The sequence below is a fragment of the Takifugu rubripes genome, chromosome 9, assembly GCF_901000725.2.
Source record: "Takifugu rubripes chromosome 9, fTakRub1.2, whole genome shotgun sequence".
NCBI lineage: Eukaryota > Metazoa > Chordata > Actinopteri > Tetraodontiformes > Tetraodontidae > Takifugu > Takifugu rubripes.
In genome coordinates, this window is record NC_042293.1 from 6,095,243 (window position 1) to 6,109,814 (window position 14,572).

The following is a 14,572-nucleotide window of genomic DNA, read 5'->3' on the forward strand; positions in this document are numbered from 1 at the left end:
GGTGTCCAAACAAGATCTCATATCTCATTGCCTTCTGACCTCTCCACCCATCTTAACGAACTTCTCTAATCTTGACCAACAGGATACATCTGGATGCTGGGCTTGGTCGTAAGCAGCATCAGTACTTTTGAATTCTCATGTTCTTCTTCTCCTGTCAACATTCCTCAACACTCAAAATCTACATACAATAGCATTTAAAGATAATACTAATAACAACAATAACAATAATTCTTCTCACACACCAGAACCTGTCTGTTAATGAACTGAATCAGAAAGAACTCACCACCACACCTTCATCATCATCACCACATCTGGAAAAGCTTCCACAGCTGAGATGATGATGGTGATGATGAAGATGATGATTACAGACATCTGATGTGATCAAAGTATTTTCTGCTTTTATCTTGATTGTAATTCTGTGATGACGGAACGTAGATGGGCTGAATAAATGAGATTCAATTAAATGTTTAATACTTTGTGTCAGTGCAACATTTCTATACTTCACACAAATACCAGGAAGGACAGAACACATTTAAGACATTAAGACAGATGGTGCAAGATAAGGTAAAGAGCAAAGGGGGCAGGGCTACAAGGGAAATGCGGATCAAACTGAAAACTCACTGATATGAAAGATGACATTTTCTCTAGTGTGTGTTGGCTTCCAGGACATGTTTGAACATTCCGTATATCACCAGTGAGCGTCTCTGAGGTACCAGGTAGAACTGATCCAGAAGGTACAAGATCCAGTTCAGGCAGCACCAACTGATCCAGCAGATCCTGCTGAACCCTGAGATCCAACAGAACCACAGAAGGAAAAGAGCCCAGTGGCAGAAGGAGAGAAATCTCTGTCCAGACCTCGGTTGGTTGGTTATCTGGGGAGTATCAGAGCCCCCTACAGCTCTGAGGGAGGTAGTGCAGAAGAAAAAAAAGGATGGGAAGAGGGGCAGGAGGAGGTGGCAGAGCTATTCATCGCAGCCCAGCAGTTCCACACGCAGTGTGATGCGCCCATGCCACTCCCAAGGGAGGATGCGAAGGTATCTTCCGTAGATTGGAGGATCAAAGATGTTCTTCTTGTGGACGTTGTTATCGCTGTTTCCAGGAAAAATCTAAAAGGAAAAAATAATTTAATCAAATGATCTGCTCAGATGTTTCTTCAATCTTTTTCACTTTTACGCAAAACAGAACCAGCCAATCACAGCATCTCTGACCAGGTGGTTCAGATCTTTAGTTGGCCATGACATCATGAGAAGGTAAAAGATCCACAAACAACTTTGATATTGAAACTTTGATGTTGAACCAATCAGAACTCCAATCCTGGTTGCCATGTCACCTGATTATTCTGACCAACCTGAGGCTGAAACTGTTTCCAGGTGTGGAATTATTGGGTCAAAGATCTGTTTTGTTGATTGTTCTGTTGGACAGAGTCAGCTAACCTTGTCCATCCTGGTGGTCTCGTCCTTCACGATGGTCCAGGTCTGTCCATCATCACTGTGAGCCACTTTAAAAGCTGAGACAAACTGGACGGACCCAAAATCTTTGGCGCCTTGCGTGATGATCCCTGAAATCTTCTTTGGCGACTCCAGATCCACCTAAAGAACCAAAAACCAGAATCAAGACCGGAACAGCAGACAGACCATAACAGGTCATAATGTTGGCACCTGAAGCCACTCAGAGCGGTTGTTGGTGGCGGCGGTCCAGGCGTTTGTCTTGCCCTGTTTGTCCAGACGGGCAAAGTGTGGGTGCCAGGTGAATGCGTCCATCCCCCACGTACGGAACGTACTGGATCCTGTGATCTGGCGGTTTGACACCAGGCGAGACTTTATTCCCATCGGTTCTGAACAACCTGGAGGTCAAAACACATGAATATGGTATAAAGGAGACAGGAAGTCAGAAGGTAAGCGAGTTTAGGCCAATGTTAGCATTAGAATTAGCATAAGAGAAGCATCACAATGCTTTTGAGAAGGTTAGTTAACACCATCCCTGGTTTTACCGTTCAGCTCGCAGCCCACCAGCTCCATGCGCAGTGTGCACGCCTTCCGACACACCACTGGGATGACTCGGATGAACTGGGCGATGAGTGGCGGGTCAAACAGGTTGGTCTTGGTTCCTTCATTGTCGACATTCCCAACAAACACCTATACAGAGAAGGGAGAGGAGTCAGCAAAACACCTGGATGATGGTGCCGACACGGAGTCACATCTCCTCACGTGATCGCGGGTTTCGCCCTCCGTTCGATACATGGTGAAAGTCCTCCCGTCCAAGCCCGACGCCACCTTGAAGACTTTGATGTACTCAGCACTTCCGATGCGACTGGCGCCCTGCGTCACGATTCCCGTTAATCGCATTTTTCTTTGCATGTTTACCTGTTGCCATGGGAACACAGGTGTCAAATCACAAAAGTTTGAGTGGGAAAAGAAAAAAATAATCAAAAGTTCAACCAAATCTGGAGTTCTTCACAATTTTTATATTTCATGTTTATTTGCTTCAGTTACATCACTTCTTGGGTGATGTAATGTTTCGTCACCTGGATCCAGGGGTTCTTGTCATGGGTGGCGGCACTCCAGGCGTTGACCAGCCCTTTGTGATGGAGGCGGGCCAGTTCGGGCCCCCAGCGCTGGAGGCCCATCACAGTGTATCGCACAGAGGATGCCAAGATCTGGGACTCAGCTATGCCGCCGCCCTCCAGGCCAAGCAGGGAAATACACCCTAGAGACAGACAATAGACAAGAACACCTCCAACAATTGTAGAAATGCAGAAATACAGCCCGTTTGAGATGTTTCAGTCAGGCTTTAGAGCTCATCACAGCACAGAAACAGCACTTATTAAAGTTACTAATGATCTTATAGCTTCAGATCATGGACTAGTTTCTATGCTGGTTCTGCTAGACCTCACTGCTGCCTTTGATACAGTTCCAGAGACTGGAACATATGATTGGAATTAAAAGGACAGAACTAAACTGGTTCAGATTATATTTATCAGATAGATACCAGTTTGCTCATGTCCATGGTGTTCCCTCTTCATACAGAAGGGTTAGCCATGGAGTTCCACAAGGTTCTGTACTTGGACCAATCCTTTTCACCTTGTACATGCTTCCCTTAGGAAACATTATTCAGCAGCATGGAATACATTTTCATTGTTATGCTGATGACACTCAGCTTTATTTATCCATGAAACCAAAGGAGACAGAGAAGTTAGTGAAGCTTCAGACCTAAACATACATAAACAGACAAAGTCTTGGATGTCTTCAAATTTCCTTCTCCTCAACTCAGGAAAAACTGAGATCATGGTGTTTGGTCCTGAAACTCTCAGGGATAGATTAGATCACATTATCACTCTAGATGGTATCTCCCTAGCATCTAGTCTCTGTGTGAGGAATCTTGGAGTAACTTTTGATCAAAATCTGTCCTTCAACTAACACATTAAAATACTCTCCAGGAGTGCATTTTTTCACCTGAGAAACAATGCAAAGATTAGAAAACTACTGACGCAGCATGATGCTGAAAAGTTAGTCCATGCATTTGTTACTTCCAGGCTGGACTATTGTAATTCTTTATTATCAGGGTGTTCAAACAACTCTTTAAGAAGCCTCCAGGTGATCCAAAATGACAGGTATTGACAAAAGAGATCACATTACTCCTGTACTGGCGTCTCTTCATTGGCTGCCCATTAAATTTAGAATAATTTTTAAAATCCTTCTTCTGACCTACAAAGGTCCTCAGAGGCCTAGCTTTACTTTTAAGATTAGACTTAAAACCTTCCTCTTTGAAAAAGCTTATTGTCACTAATTCTGTAGTTTCAGTTACTATCCTAGAGAGACAAACTATCATACTTAGGGGGTTGTCTAATCATTAGGTTAACATCTTAGTTATGCTGCTATAGGCCGAGGCTGCCGGGGTCCAGAAACATGATCACCTGACAGGCCTCTGTCACCCTGCTGGGTCATGGCTTCTTCTCCTCTCCTTTCCTCTGCAAGTAGATCATTGATGATGTTGTTTCTTGTATAGTTTCTCTGCTTATCCCCCTCTCCGTATCCATCAACAGGTCTAGCCGCCTTTATAGCTAAATGCTAACCCGCCGACCTCCGACCCTGCTGACCCACTCTACTCTTATACCAGCAGCTTGTACTATTAATGTATTTCTATGATCTCTTCTTATTCTCTCCTCTACCTGTCCTCCCCCTTCTCCTCTCTCTCTACCCAGCCGGCCATCAGCAGGAGGGTCCCCTACATGAGCCTGGTCCTGCTCAAGGTTTCTTCCTGTTAAAGGGGAGTTTTTCCTTGCCACTGTTGCTTGTCTGGGGTTAGGCCCTGGGATTCTGGAAAGCACCAAGAAACAATTTTGATTGTAACAGATGCTATATAAATAAAGATTGATTTGATTTTTCTTGCAATTAGTCCTGGGGGGGGGGGGATCATATACTTGCTTTCATTGCCTTAAAATCCCATTGTAACTAATAGAAGAGGTCTGGAAAGGTCATGGAATTTAACCCCCAGTTTGAGGGCCCGTAGCTCCGGCATACATTCACCTATGTATGGTGAACCTAAAAACCGTTCAAACTTTAAAGTCATCTTGCAAAATATGAAAGCCCTGGGTCAAGAAATGCCCCCACTTGACCCAATTGATTTGAACTTTGACATTATAATATAGTCCTTGATATATCGAAGGCTTTGAAGGGTTAAACACTCACTCACTCTCTACCGCTTGTTCCTCCACTGAGGGTCGCGGGGGGACTGGAGCCTATCCCAGCACAATGGGCAGAGGCAGGGTACACCCTGGACTGGACGCCAGTCAATCGCAGGGCTAACACATATAGACAAACAACCATTCTCTCTCACACTCACACCTACGGGCAATTTAGAGTTTCCAATTAGCCTAATCCCCAATCATGCATGTCTTTGGACTGTGGGAGGAAGCCGGAGTACCCAGAGAACCCACGCAGGCACAGCGAGAACATGCAAACTCCACACAGAAAGTCCCCAGCCTCAGTCCCAACCGGGGATCGAACCCGGGGCCTTCTTGTTGTGAGGCAGGCAACAGTGCTAACCACCATACCACCGTGCCGCCCTACCATTATCCAAACTAATATTCAACAGGGATCCTTAGTTATACAGAATTTTAGTTAAAAAAAAACAAAAAAAAAACCCAGAAGTACAAATTGAAGTCAAAGTTAAAGCTCCTTGTTGTCACACTGAATATTGTTGTAAAGAGAAGGAACAACAGCAAATATATTTAAAGTTTCTAACCGAAAGTGTTCTTTTTCAAATCTACAGACATGTGCTGACTGTCCCTGTCAACAAAGTGGACATCAGTGACTGGCTGTATCAAAATGTCTGGGCAGGAGTCAAGAATGCAAAGTTGGATCTCCCTCCCTGACGAAACCACAAGTGTCACCAAATGCTGTGCACCTCTTCTTCTCCTCTTGGTAAAACCATGTCCCAACTCTTCAGAGTACCAATCAAAACTCATCAAAACTGAAAACAAAAGTTCATCAACAAATCCAACAATTATCAGTTTAGCTGTTTTTCAAGGTGTTTGATATGCGTCACTCAGCGTGCCTATGACCGTGGTGGTGCACCAAATTAGCGCCCGCATTGATTGAGTCCTTCTGCTGGTTCAAGTCATACTTACGCAACTGGCAGTGTTTGCCCACATATGGAGATGGGCAATGACATTTAAAGTCTCCCTCCAGATCTCTGCAGATTCCTCCATTCCCACATGGCTGTCCAGCACACTTGTTGACATCTGCACACACAGCAGCAACACCATCATCATCATATCAGCTCATTCTGGAGGTTTGTGTTAATTCAGCCATGCCAACAGCAGGAGGTTGACCCAAAGAAGCCAGCATGTAGCTCTTTGTCTCACCACTGGAGGTCGCCATCACACCCAAGATTATTATACAAATTCTAATACAATAAAAATTATATATCATTTTACATTTTGAGACTGAAGTGAAAACAACCATTATCTCATTAGAAACGATCTTAACCATATTTATTGTCATTTGTTTACATACTTTTGAACATTAAAGCTGATTACTTCAGACACATTTTCATCTTTTGATGCGATTTTTGTTTTGTCTTGGATCAGAAAAAAAATTCTCAATTTGAATTTAAATCATCCTCAGTGCTGACAGCAGCGTTATAAACTGTTATTTTCAACATACAGTATAAATACACACAACCAGTACTATACAGTCTGGCCACAAGACCATATCCTGGGAGGAGGTGCTCAATGTCCAAAACACACCAGTACACACAGACTATACACACACTATACGACCTTCACATTTTTGGCCCAGCAACAGCAACAGTGAAGACATGACTCATTGTGAATTGACACTTCCTGTTGGCCTGATGGGGTGGATGTGTGTGTGTGTGTTTGGGTATTCAATGATAACAGCAGTTATTATTGAATACCCACACTTTTTAACTGTTTGGAGAGGAATGTGAACAAGATTAAACTACTGCTGATTTATCAATAAATGGGCCACACACAAACATACACTTCAGGGTAAACCATTATTGTGTGTTAGTTACTGTATGAAGGTGTTTAGGACCAGGCGGCTACACTGTTATCATTGTCTACAGGAAAGTGGGGTTCTGCAGCCTCTACATGCAGCCCAGAAAACACAGCTGAAAGACAGAAGGACGGCATGAAGACGATGTGGTCGTGTCCGGTTACCTGTCTGCATGCCCAGGTCAGCCCCCTGCTGGACTCCTGCAATTCAAGACACATCATCAATCAGTGTTATTTAGCCAATGCTAAAGTTTTCAGAAGTTTTCAGGTCACTTTGTTGGTATAACACTGCGGTCACGTCGCCAAGGCAACAGACCAACACCGCTTATGTTCTGCACCTGAACATGCTAAAGACGCCACAGTGACACATTTGTATAACTATTCTGGAGCTCAGCAAAACTTACTGTTCTGACAGTGAACGCCTTCAAAGCCTGGTGCACATTCGCAGATGTACTCGCTGAAAACGTCGCCTCGGCGCGTTGAACTTGTCACCTGGCAAACGCCGTCATTCTGGCACGGGTCGCGGCTGCATGGACCTGTTCAAGAGCAGAGTCGGTCTCCATCAGTTAGCCCAGGAACTCATGCTTCACCGGTCTCGCCGCATCTTACCGCTCTCCGTCTCATTACAGGTCTCCCCGTTGAAGCCGTCCGGACAGATGCAGATGAAGCGGCGCCCCTCCCCCATCATACAGGTGCCACCATTACGGCATTGGTTCACCTGACAGAATTCACCTGCAGGAGGAGCAAGGACATCAGAGGTCACGTGACCATCAGTGGGCGCCAGTGAAGATGCTTCCAAAGCTGCTGAGTCGACAGCGGAGCAAACAAGTTCAGAACATGTTCCACTGATCTCCAATAGTCTGAATGTTCTAAAAGCAAAACCTGAAATACTAGTTGTTTGGGGGTTTTTTTTAACTTGTTTTAAACAAATTCTCTTCTTCAGCATCTGTCTGAATATCAATTTATACTCAACTGAGCTTAAACATACAGAGCTTTCAGTGGTAATGAAAGGAACCCATCCCTCTTGATGTAGTGACGGATTATAAAGTCTGGAACGATCATGTGTGATCAGGTTCTAGAACTTAAGGAGGAGAAAAACTGCTGCTGCTGCTGCTTATCAGTTGACTGGTGTCATTAGCCAGTTTACCGCGCTGCGACCTCCGATCTTCTCATATCTCGGTCAGCGTCAGGACTCAGCCTTTAAGGATGATTTTAGACCAGATACTTGCAGGTTGGTTAGAAAGCTAACATGACTTCAGGTTGGGTTTATATTTTCATCTCCAAGCTCTCGTTCTTGTTTGCATCAGTTGATGTAATCCAATAGCTGAAATAGTCACAATATAGCAACGATGTTCCCTATATATATCTGGTGGCACCTGTACACACACACACACACACACACACACACACACACACACACACACACACACACACACACACACACACACACACACACACACACACACACACACACACACACACACACACACACACAACCTGAGAGAGAGAATCATGAAGTCCTGGGGAAACTCAACTACCTCCCTGCCAAGGCTAACACACAAAGTACCAGACCAATCTCTACTGGAGGACATGAACATTGGCTATAAGATAAAGAGCATGAATAGCCATAAGGAGCAAATGGCCCCATGGAGGAGAAGGCGACACGGAGAGAAGTCAGCCTCCTAACAGAGCTGAGTAGAGGCGTGAATCCAAGGACAGAGCAGCCCAAGAAGTACAACAAACTGTCCATACCTGAGGCACTGGAGACTGATAGGCAAATCAAATCAATCTTTATTTATATAGTGTCTTTTACAATCAAAATTGTTTCAAGGTGCTTTCCAGAATCCCAGGGCCTAACACCAGACAAGCAACAATGGCAAGGAAAAACTCCCCTTTAACAGAAGAAACCTTGAGCAGGACCAGGCTCATGTCGGGGGACCCTCCTGCTGATGGCCGGCTGGGTAGAGAGAGAGGAGAAGGGGGAGGACAGGTAGAGGATAGAATAGGTAGGAGAGGCATAGAGCAAAGAAATACATACAAAAATACAGTGATCCCCCGCTATATCGCGTTTCATCTTTCACGGCTTCGCTGCTTCACGGATTTTTTTTGCGAGTCGTTCATTGCAGTTCTCAAATATAATCGAAGGTGGCATATCCGTTTATAAAAATCTTCTTGCTCAGAAAAAGAAAGAGCGCCAACAACTACCCATAACAATGTTCTTCTCTCGGAGAAAGACTCCTGCGCCTTCAGTAGAAACAGACGCTACAGCGGAGCGGAGTCAGGACGAAGAGGCACAGCTGGGACTGTGAAATACGCGAGTGACAATGTTTCCAACCTTGTATTACTATATTAAAATTATTGTTTTAAACAAATTTTGGGCTTTAAAACAGGTTTTGATTTTTGGTTTCATTCTATAGTTCAGTATTGCATTGTAAAATAATTTAAAAAAATAAAGCTGACTACTTCACGGATTTCACTTTTCGCGTGTTATTTTTGGAACGCAACTCCCGCGATAAACGAGGGATCACTGTACATGATATTGAATATTGAATAAGCTGCCGGTTGAGTGGGTCAGCGGGGTTGGAGGTCATTATGCAGCTCTGAAGGCGGCAATACCTGTGAATGAATACAGAAGGGGGGGCAGAAAAACTACACAAGAAATAGCATCACTAGTCTACTTGATGAGGAGGAGGAGAGGAGAGGAGAGGAGAGGAGAGGCTCACAGCCCTGGCTACCCGACTAAAGAGGTACACAAGAGAATAAGCAGGGTGTTCTCCACCAACCCAGCAAAAGTCTATTCTCAATGGCAGGGCAACAAGATGACAACAGACCCCCCCCCAGGGCTGAGACTGAACAATACTGGAAGAGTATCTGGGAGAAAGAGGCAACACACAACACTAGTGCCCAATGGCTGCAAGACGTACAGATTGAGCACAGCCAACTCCCAGAACAAGACCCAGTAGTCATCACCTTAGCAGACATCCAAACAAGAGTGTCCAAAATGAAGAGCTGGACAGCACCAGGGCAATTGCGCGGGTGAGCATCAGACGTGGCATATATCAAGGAGATGCCCTGTCCTCCCTGCTGTTCTGCATAGGCCTAAACCCCCTCAGCCAGATCATCATCAAGAGTGGCTATGGGTACCAGTTCTGAAGTAGAACAACCGTCAGCCACATCCTCTCCATGGATGACATCAAGCTGTATGCCAAGAGTGAGTGTGACATCGATTCACCTCACTACGATCTACAGCAAGGACATCGGGATGTCATTCGGGCTAGATAAATGTGGGCGGATGGTATCTAGAAGAGGAAAGGTGATCGCAACTGATGGGGTTGATCTACCTGAAGGGAATATCACAGATGTGCAGGATAGTTACAAATATCTGGGGATCCCTGTTACGATCCCAGTTATGTGGTTTAGTTTGCTTTTACTGTGCGCTCTGCGCGCCTTTGCGCGTTTGGTTCCGTTTTGTCCCGCCCCCGTGTTTTGTGTTTCTCTGTTTCAATAGGTGCTGCGCCATGGTCTGTGATTGGCTGGTTCGAGATTGGCGTCCTTTTAAAAACCCTGGGGTGCCACCCAACAAATCTTTCTGGCTCCGTTTTCGTTCTGTTCCGTGACTCGCCACGTCAGCGCTACCAGTTTCCACTTCGTTTTGTGATACGCAGCCCGTCGGTTGCAGTTCGCCTGCTTCTGTGGAGAAGCCACTTTTGTCTACTTTTGTAATGTTTGCCATGCAACGTGCCTGTAACTATTGATTAGACCTCTATAATTTAAGTGCTCATTTATTTTTGTATCAACCCCACTTTTGCCATTAAATCTATAATTCACTTATTGATCTTGCGTTATTCCTCGTGCCACCTTCACTTTTCCCTGGTTCACAATTCCATACCCTAGACTGGAACGTGACAATCCCGCAGGCAAATGGTAACCATGAGGAGGCATCTAGGAGGTCACCCACAGCTAAATACCTACAGAGGTTAAGGCAGGTCCTGAAAAGTTAGCTGAATGGTAAGCATAAGATCCAGGCCATAAACACCTACGCCCTGCCAGTAATCAGATACCCTGCTGGCATAATACCCTGGCCACTGGAAGAGATACAAGCCACTGACATCAAGACAAGGAAGCTCCTCACCATGTACGGAGGGTTTCACCCTAAGTCCACTGTCCTGAGGCTGTACACGAAGCGAAAGGAAGGGGGCCAATGACTAGTAAGTGTCCGAACTACTGTCCAGGAGTAAACAACAAGCCTCCAAGAATACATCAAGAAGATGGCCCCCACTGACCAACTGCTGAGTGAATGCCTCAGGCAACAAAAGCCCACCAAGGAGGAGGAACCTGAGGGGCTATCGTGGAAGGACAAGCCCCTGCATGGAATATACCACCGACAAATTGAGGAAGTGGCTGATATCGAGAAAACATACCAGTGGCTGGCAAAGGCCGGACTGAAAGACAGCACAGAGGCACTACTCATGGCTGCACAAGAACAGGCCCTGAGCACCAGAGCAATAGAGGCCAGGGTCTACCATACCAGACAAGATCCCAGGTGCAGACTGTGTGGAGATGCCCCTGAGACAGTCCAGCACATCACAGCAGGGTGCAAGATGTTAGCAGGCAAGGCATACATGGAGCGGCATAACCAGGTAGCTGGCATAGCGTAGGAACATCTGCACTAAGTATTGTTGGATCGCAATACCTCTCATGTGTCACTGCTAATCCGCGTGTTCTTTGAATGAAGAGTTCAAGAAGAAAAATGCCAATTTCAAAATGTATTTAGCAAATAGAACCAATTCAAGATACAAATATTACAGAGCTCCGGGCCAGTTCATAACCCTATAATAACAGAGTCAATTGCCAGGGCATGACATCTGACAACCTAACTATCCCTTGACCCAATCTTTTATAGAAACACATATGTAAATTATTGATGTTAATTCAGTCCACTCCAGTCCTTCTTGGATGACCTTGTCTTCTTCTTCCAGTCCCATTGGATGCTGACACAGTCCTTGTTCTCCAGTGTTTCCCAAATGGCCAGGCCAAAGTTCACCTTCTTCCCACAGATGAGCTTATCAAGACCACTCTGCTGTCCAGTTTTACGATGGGTGTTTAACACCTTCAGCCTGACTGGCTCCGGAGATTACAACTGTCTAAACAACAATCCTGTCAAGGAAGGGTCAACTGACCTTTATTATATTTGCTAATGATTCTACCATTCCTAACTTTGGAAGTACTTCTAACAGAAGACAAAAACATATGGTAGAACACATGATAACAAGATAAATAGAATTCTCTTCAGTATGGACTGGAGTTCCCAGGGTCCAGGTGGGAGACACCCCCAAAAGTGCTGGAGAACAAGCAGGCCAAGATCCTGTGGGACTTCCAGATCCAGACTGACAAGATGGTGGTGGCCAACCAGCCTGACATAGTGGTGGTGGATAAACACCAGAAGACAGTGGTGGGGATAGATGTAGAAATCCCAAGTGATAGCACGAGAATCTGTAGAAGTACCAAGGGCTGAAGGAGGAGATAGAGAGAATATGGGGCATGAAGGCAATAGTGGTCCCAGTAGCGATTGGGACACTAGGGGCAGTAACACCCAATTTGAGTAGATGGCTCCAACAGATACCAGGAAGGAAGGAAGGAGGCACCGCCCAGGAGGGCGAGGAAGAGATTTTTTTTTTCTGTATGTGTACACACACACACACACACACACACACACACACACACACACACACACACACACACACACACACACACACACACACGTATATCTATATATGTGTGTGTAAACTGCCCTGAGTCCTTACAATTCTGATAAACACACTAACAGGCTGAAGCCAGCTGAGGGCTGGCGTGAGAACCCAACATTTTACAGAGGGAGGAATAAACACAGACACACACACACACACACAGATAAGCCACCTCCAAGGATGAACAGAGACGTGTGGAACAAATGAGGTTTTTCCAACCTCCAAGCTGCTGCAGCTTTAGGTGATCACATGATCACGTGAACAACAACACTGCAAACTACACACACACCAAATTGTTTTGATCGTTTCATCATGGTGACCTGTGAAATATGAAATACAACAGAAGGGGAAGTGAACCTTCTCACTAGATCGTCCAAACTGGATCTAGGAAGTGAGATGATGATGGCGTTTGATGGGCTAAGCAAAGCATTTTGGTTTTTCTAGCATCTCAGGATGAGGATGAGCATTTAACCAGCAGACTGCCCTCAGCATTTAAAGGAGAGCTGCAAAATGTTGTCATAATGCCACGATATCATAATGCCCCCCCCCCCCCCCACACACACACACAACCATGTCATTGGCTCAGACTCGGGCTATATTTAGCTCTGGTTGGCTCAGTTACACTCGGTGGTCTCGTTGTTGTGGTGACAGGATCAGTTCTGACAGAATAATGCTTTCATGTTTTCTTCATTTGAGCTCAGAACCCATCATACCCCCCTCCCCACACACTGTTGTGGGTGAAGCCTCCATATGTCTTTTAGGGAAAAAGTGACTCCACTGTGAAGGCACAGCTGACCCACAATGTTAAATTTAGTAAATTAAAGATTAATTTACCTCATTTTTGTTTGAGACGTCAAAGACAAAAAATGCCAAGAATGAAATTAACAATGTCCCAAAAAGTGTGAAATGGGAATACCTGTGTCACTGGCAAAACTCTGATTTTATTCATCAGTTGTAGTTGATTTTATTTCAAGAAAGATAGAAAGGAACATAAATCTGAGGGAAATTACAAAAATAATACAAATATTAAGAAAATTTAAACAAAAAAACAACATTTGTAATTTGTAGATACTAATGATAATAATAGCGGGAGCTATGATAATGTGTTTGTGTGACTGTCAGTAACGGAAATTCGCCTTTCCTCAGAGCGAACCGACCAACAGGACACTTTACCTTTTGTCTATCGGCCTACATGCGCAGCTGCCAACAATGGCAACAGCCTGCAGCAGCACAGCCACACCGCGCACCCACACAAGCCCCCGCGCGCGCACACACACGCGCGCCCGAGTTCGTCCTACAAAACACGAAAAACGGAAACAGCAGCGAACCGACGGACTGCTTTGATCCACGGGAGAACAGAATGCATAACAGATACTTCATCAGTCGGACATCTCGACCACCGGCTGAAGATGGTAGCGCTTCAACAACTTTATCGCCCTCAGAAACTTCACTCTCCGCCGGGAGCCTCGCCGGACCAGCATCTGCCTCACCGTGAGAGTCTCACCATCATCCCGAAAGCCAGCCGCCCCCACGGAACTTACCCAGACCGGCTGTGAGGAGGTGCAGGCAGAGCAGGAATCGTATATTCTGTTCCATCACTGAGGAAAGATTCAAACGACCACGGCGGAACTCCAAACTCGTTCTGGCCGGGAATCTAGCTTGATTTGCGTTTCTGAACTGAACCGAGCGGTGGGTGGAGCTTACAAGCACGTGCTCATAGGCTCTGGGCCAATTGTTGAGCCTGATTCGGATCGTAGCCCCGCCCCTACCATATGTGAGAGAAGTTGGAGTAAACAGCAGCAAATTTACTTCCTTAACTTTTATTTGTTACACTGTTACACTGGTTTCTATGCTGGTTCTGCTGGACCTCAGTGCTGCTTTTGATACAGTTGATCACAGCATCCTGTTACAGAGACTGGAACATGTGATTGGCATTAAAGGGACAGCACTAGGCTGGTTTATCGTATTTATCAGATAGATACCAGTTTGCTCATGTCCATGGCGTTCCTTCTTCATACAGTAAGGTTAGCCATCGAGTTCCACAAGGTTCTGTACTTGGACCAATCCTTTTCACCTTGTACATGCTTCCCTTAGGAAACATTATTCGGTAGCATGGAATAATTTTTCATTGTTATGCTGTTGACACTCGGCTTTATTTATCCATGAAACCAGAGGAGACAGAGCAGTTAGTGAAGCTCCAGACCTGTCTTAAAGACATAAAGTCTTGGATGTCTTCAAATTTCCTTCTCCTTAACTCAGGGAAAACTGAGGTCATGGTGTTTGGTCCTGAACCTCTCAGGGATAG

At 45.3% G+C, this 14,572-nt stretch overlaps 1 protein-coding gene across 1 annotated transcript; it reads right to left on the reverse strand.

The window, feature by feature from the left end:
* Window positions 1-449: 449 nt before the first annotated feature.
* On the reverse strand, window positions 450-13,955 carry mfge8b (milk fat globule EGF and factor V/VIII domain containing b). The gene is made up of 11 exons (XM_029841654.1): window positions 13,809-13,955; window positions 7,130-7,252; window positions 6,925-7,056; window positions 6,686-6,721; window positions 5,630-5,743; window positions 2,525-2,706; window positions 2,208-2,363; window positions 1,991-2,135; window positions 1,659-1,843; window positions 1,434-1,589; window positions 450-1,106 (listed from the first exon to the last, which is right to left on the reverse strand). Exons 1-11 carry the CDS (start codon window positions 13,861-13,863, stop codon window positions 963-965), a joined length of 1,428 nt encoding a protein of 475 aa, XP_029697514.1. The 5' UTR covers window positions 13,864-13,955; the 3' UTR covers window positions 450-962.
* Window positions 13,956-14,572: the final 617 nt, after the last annotated feature.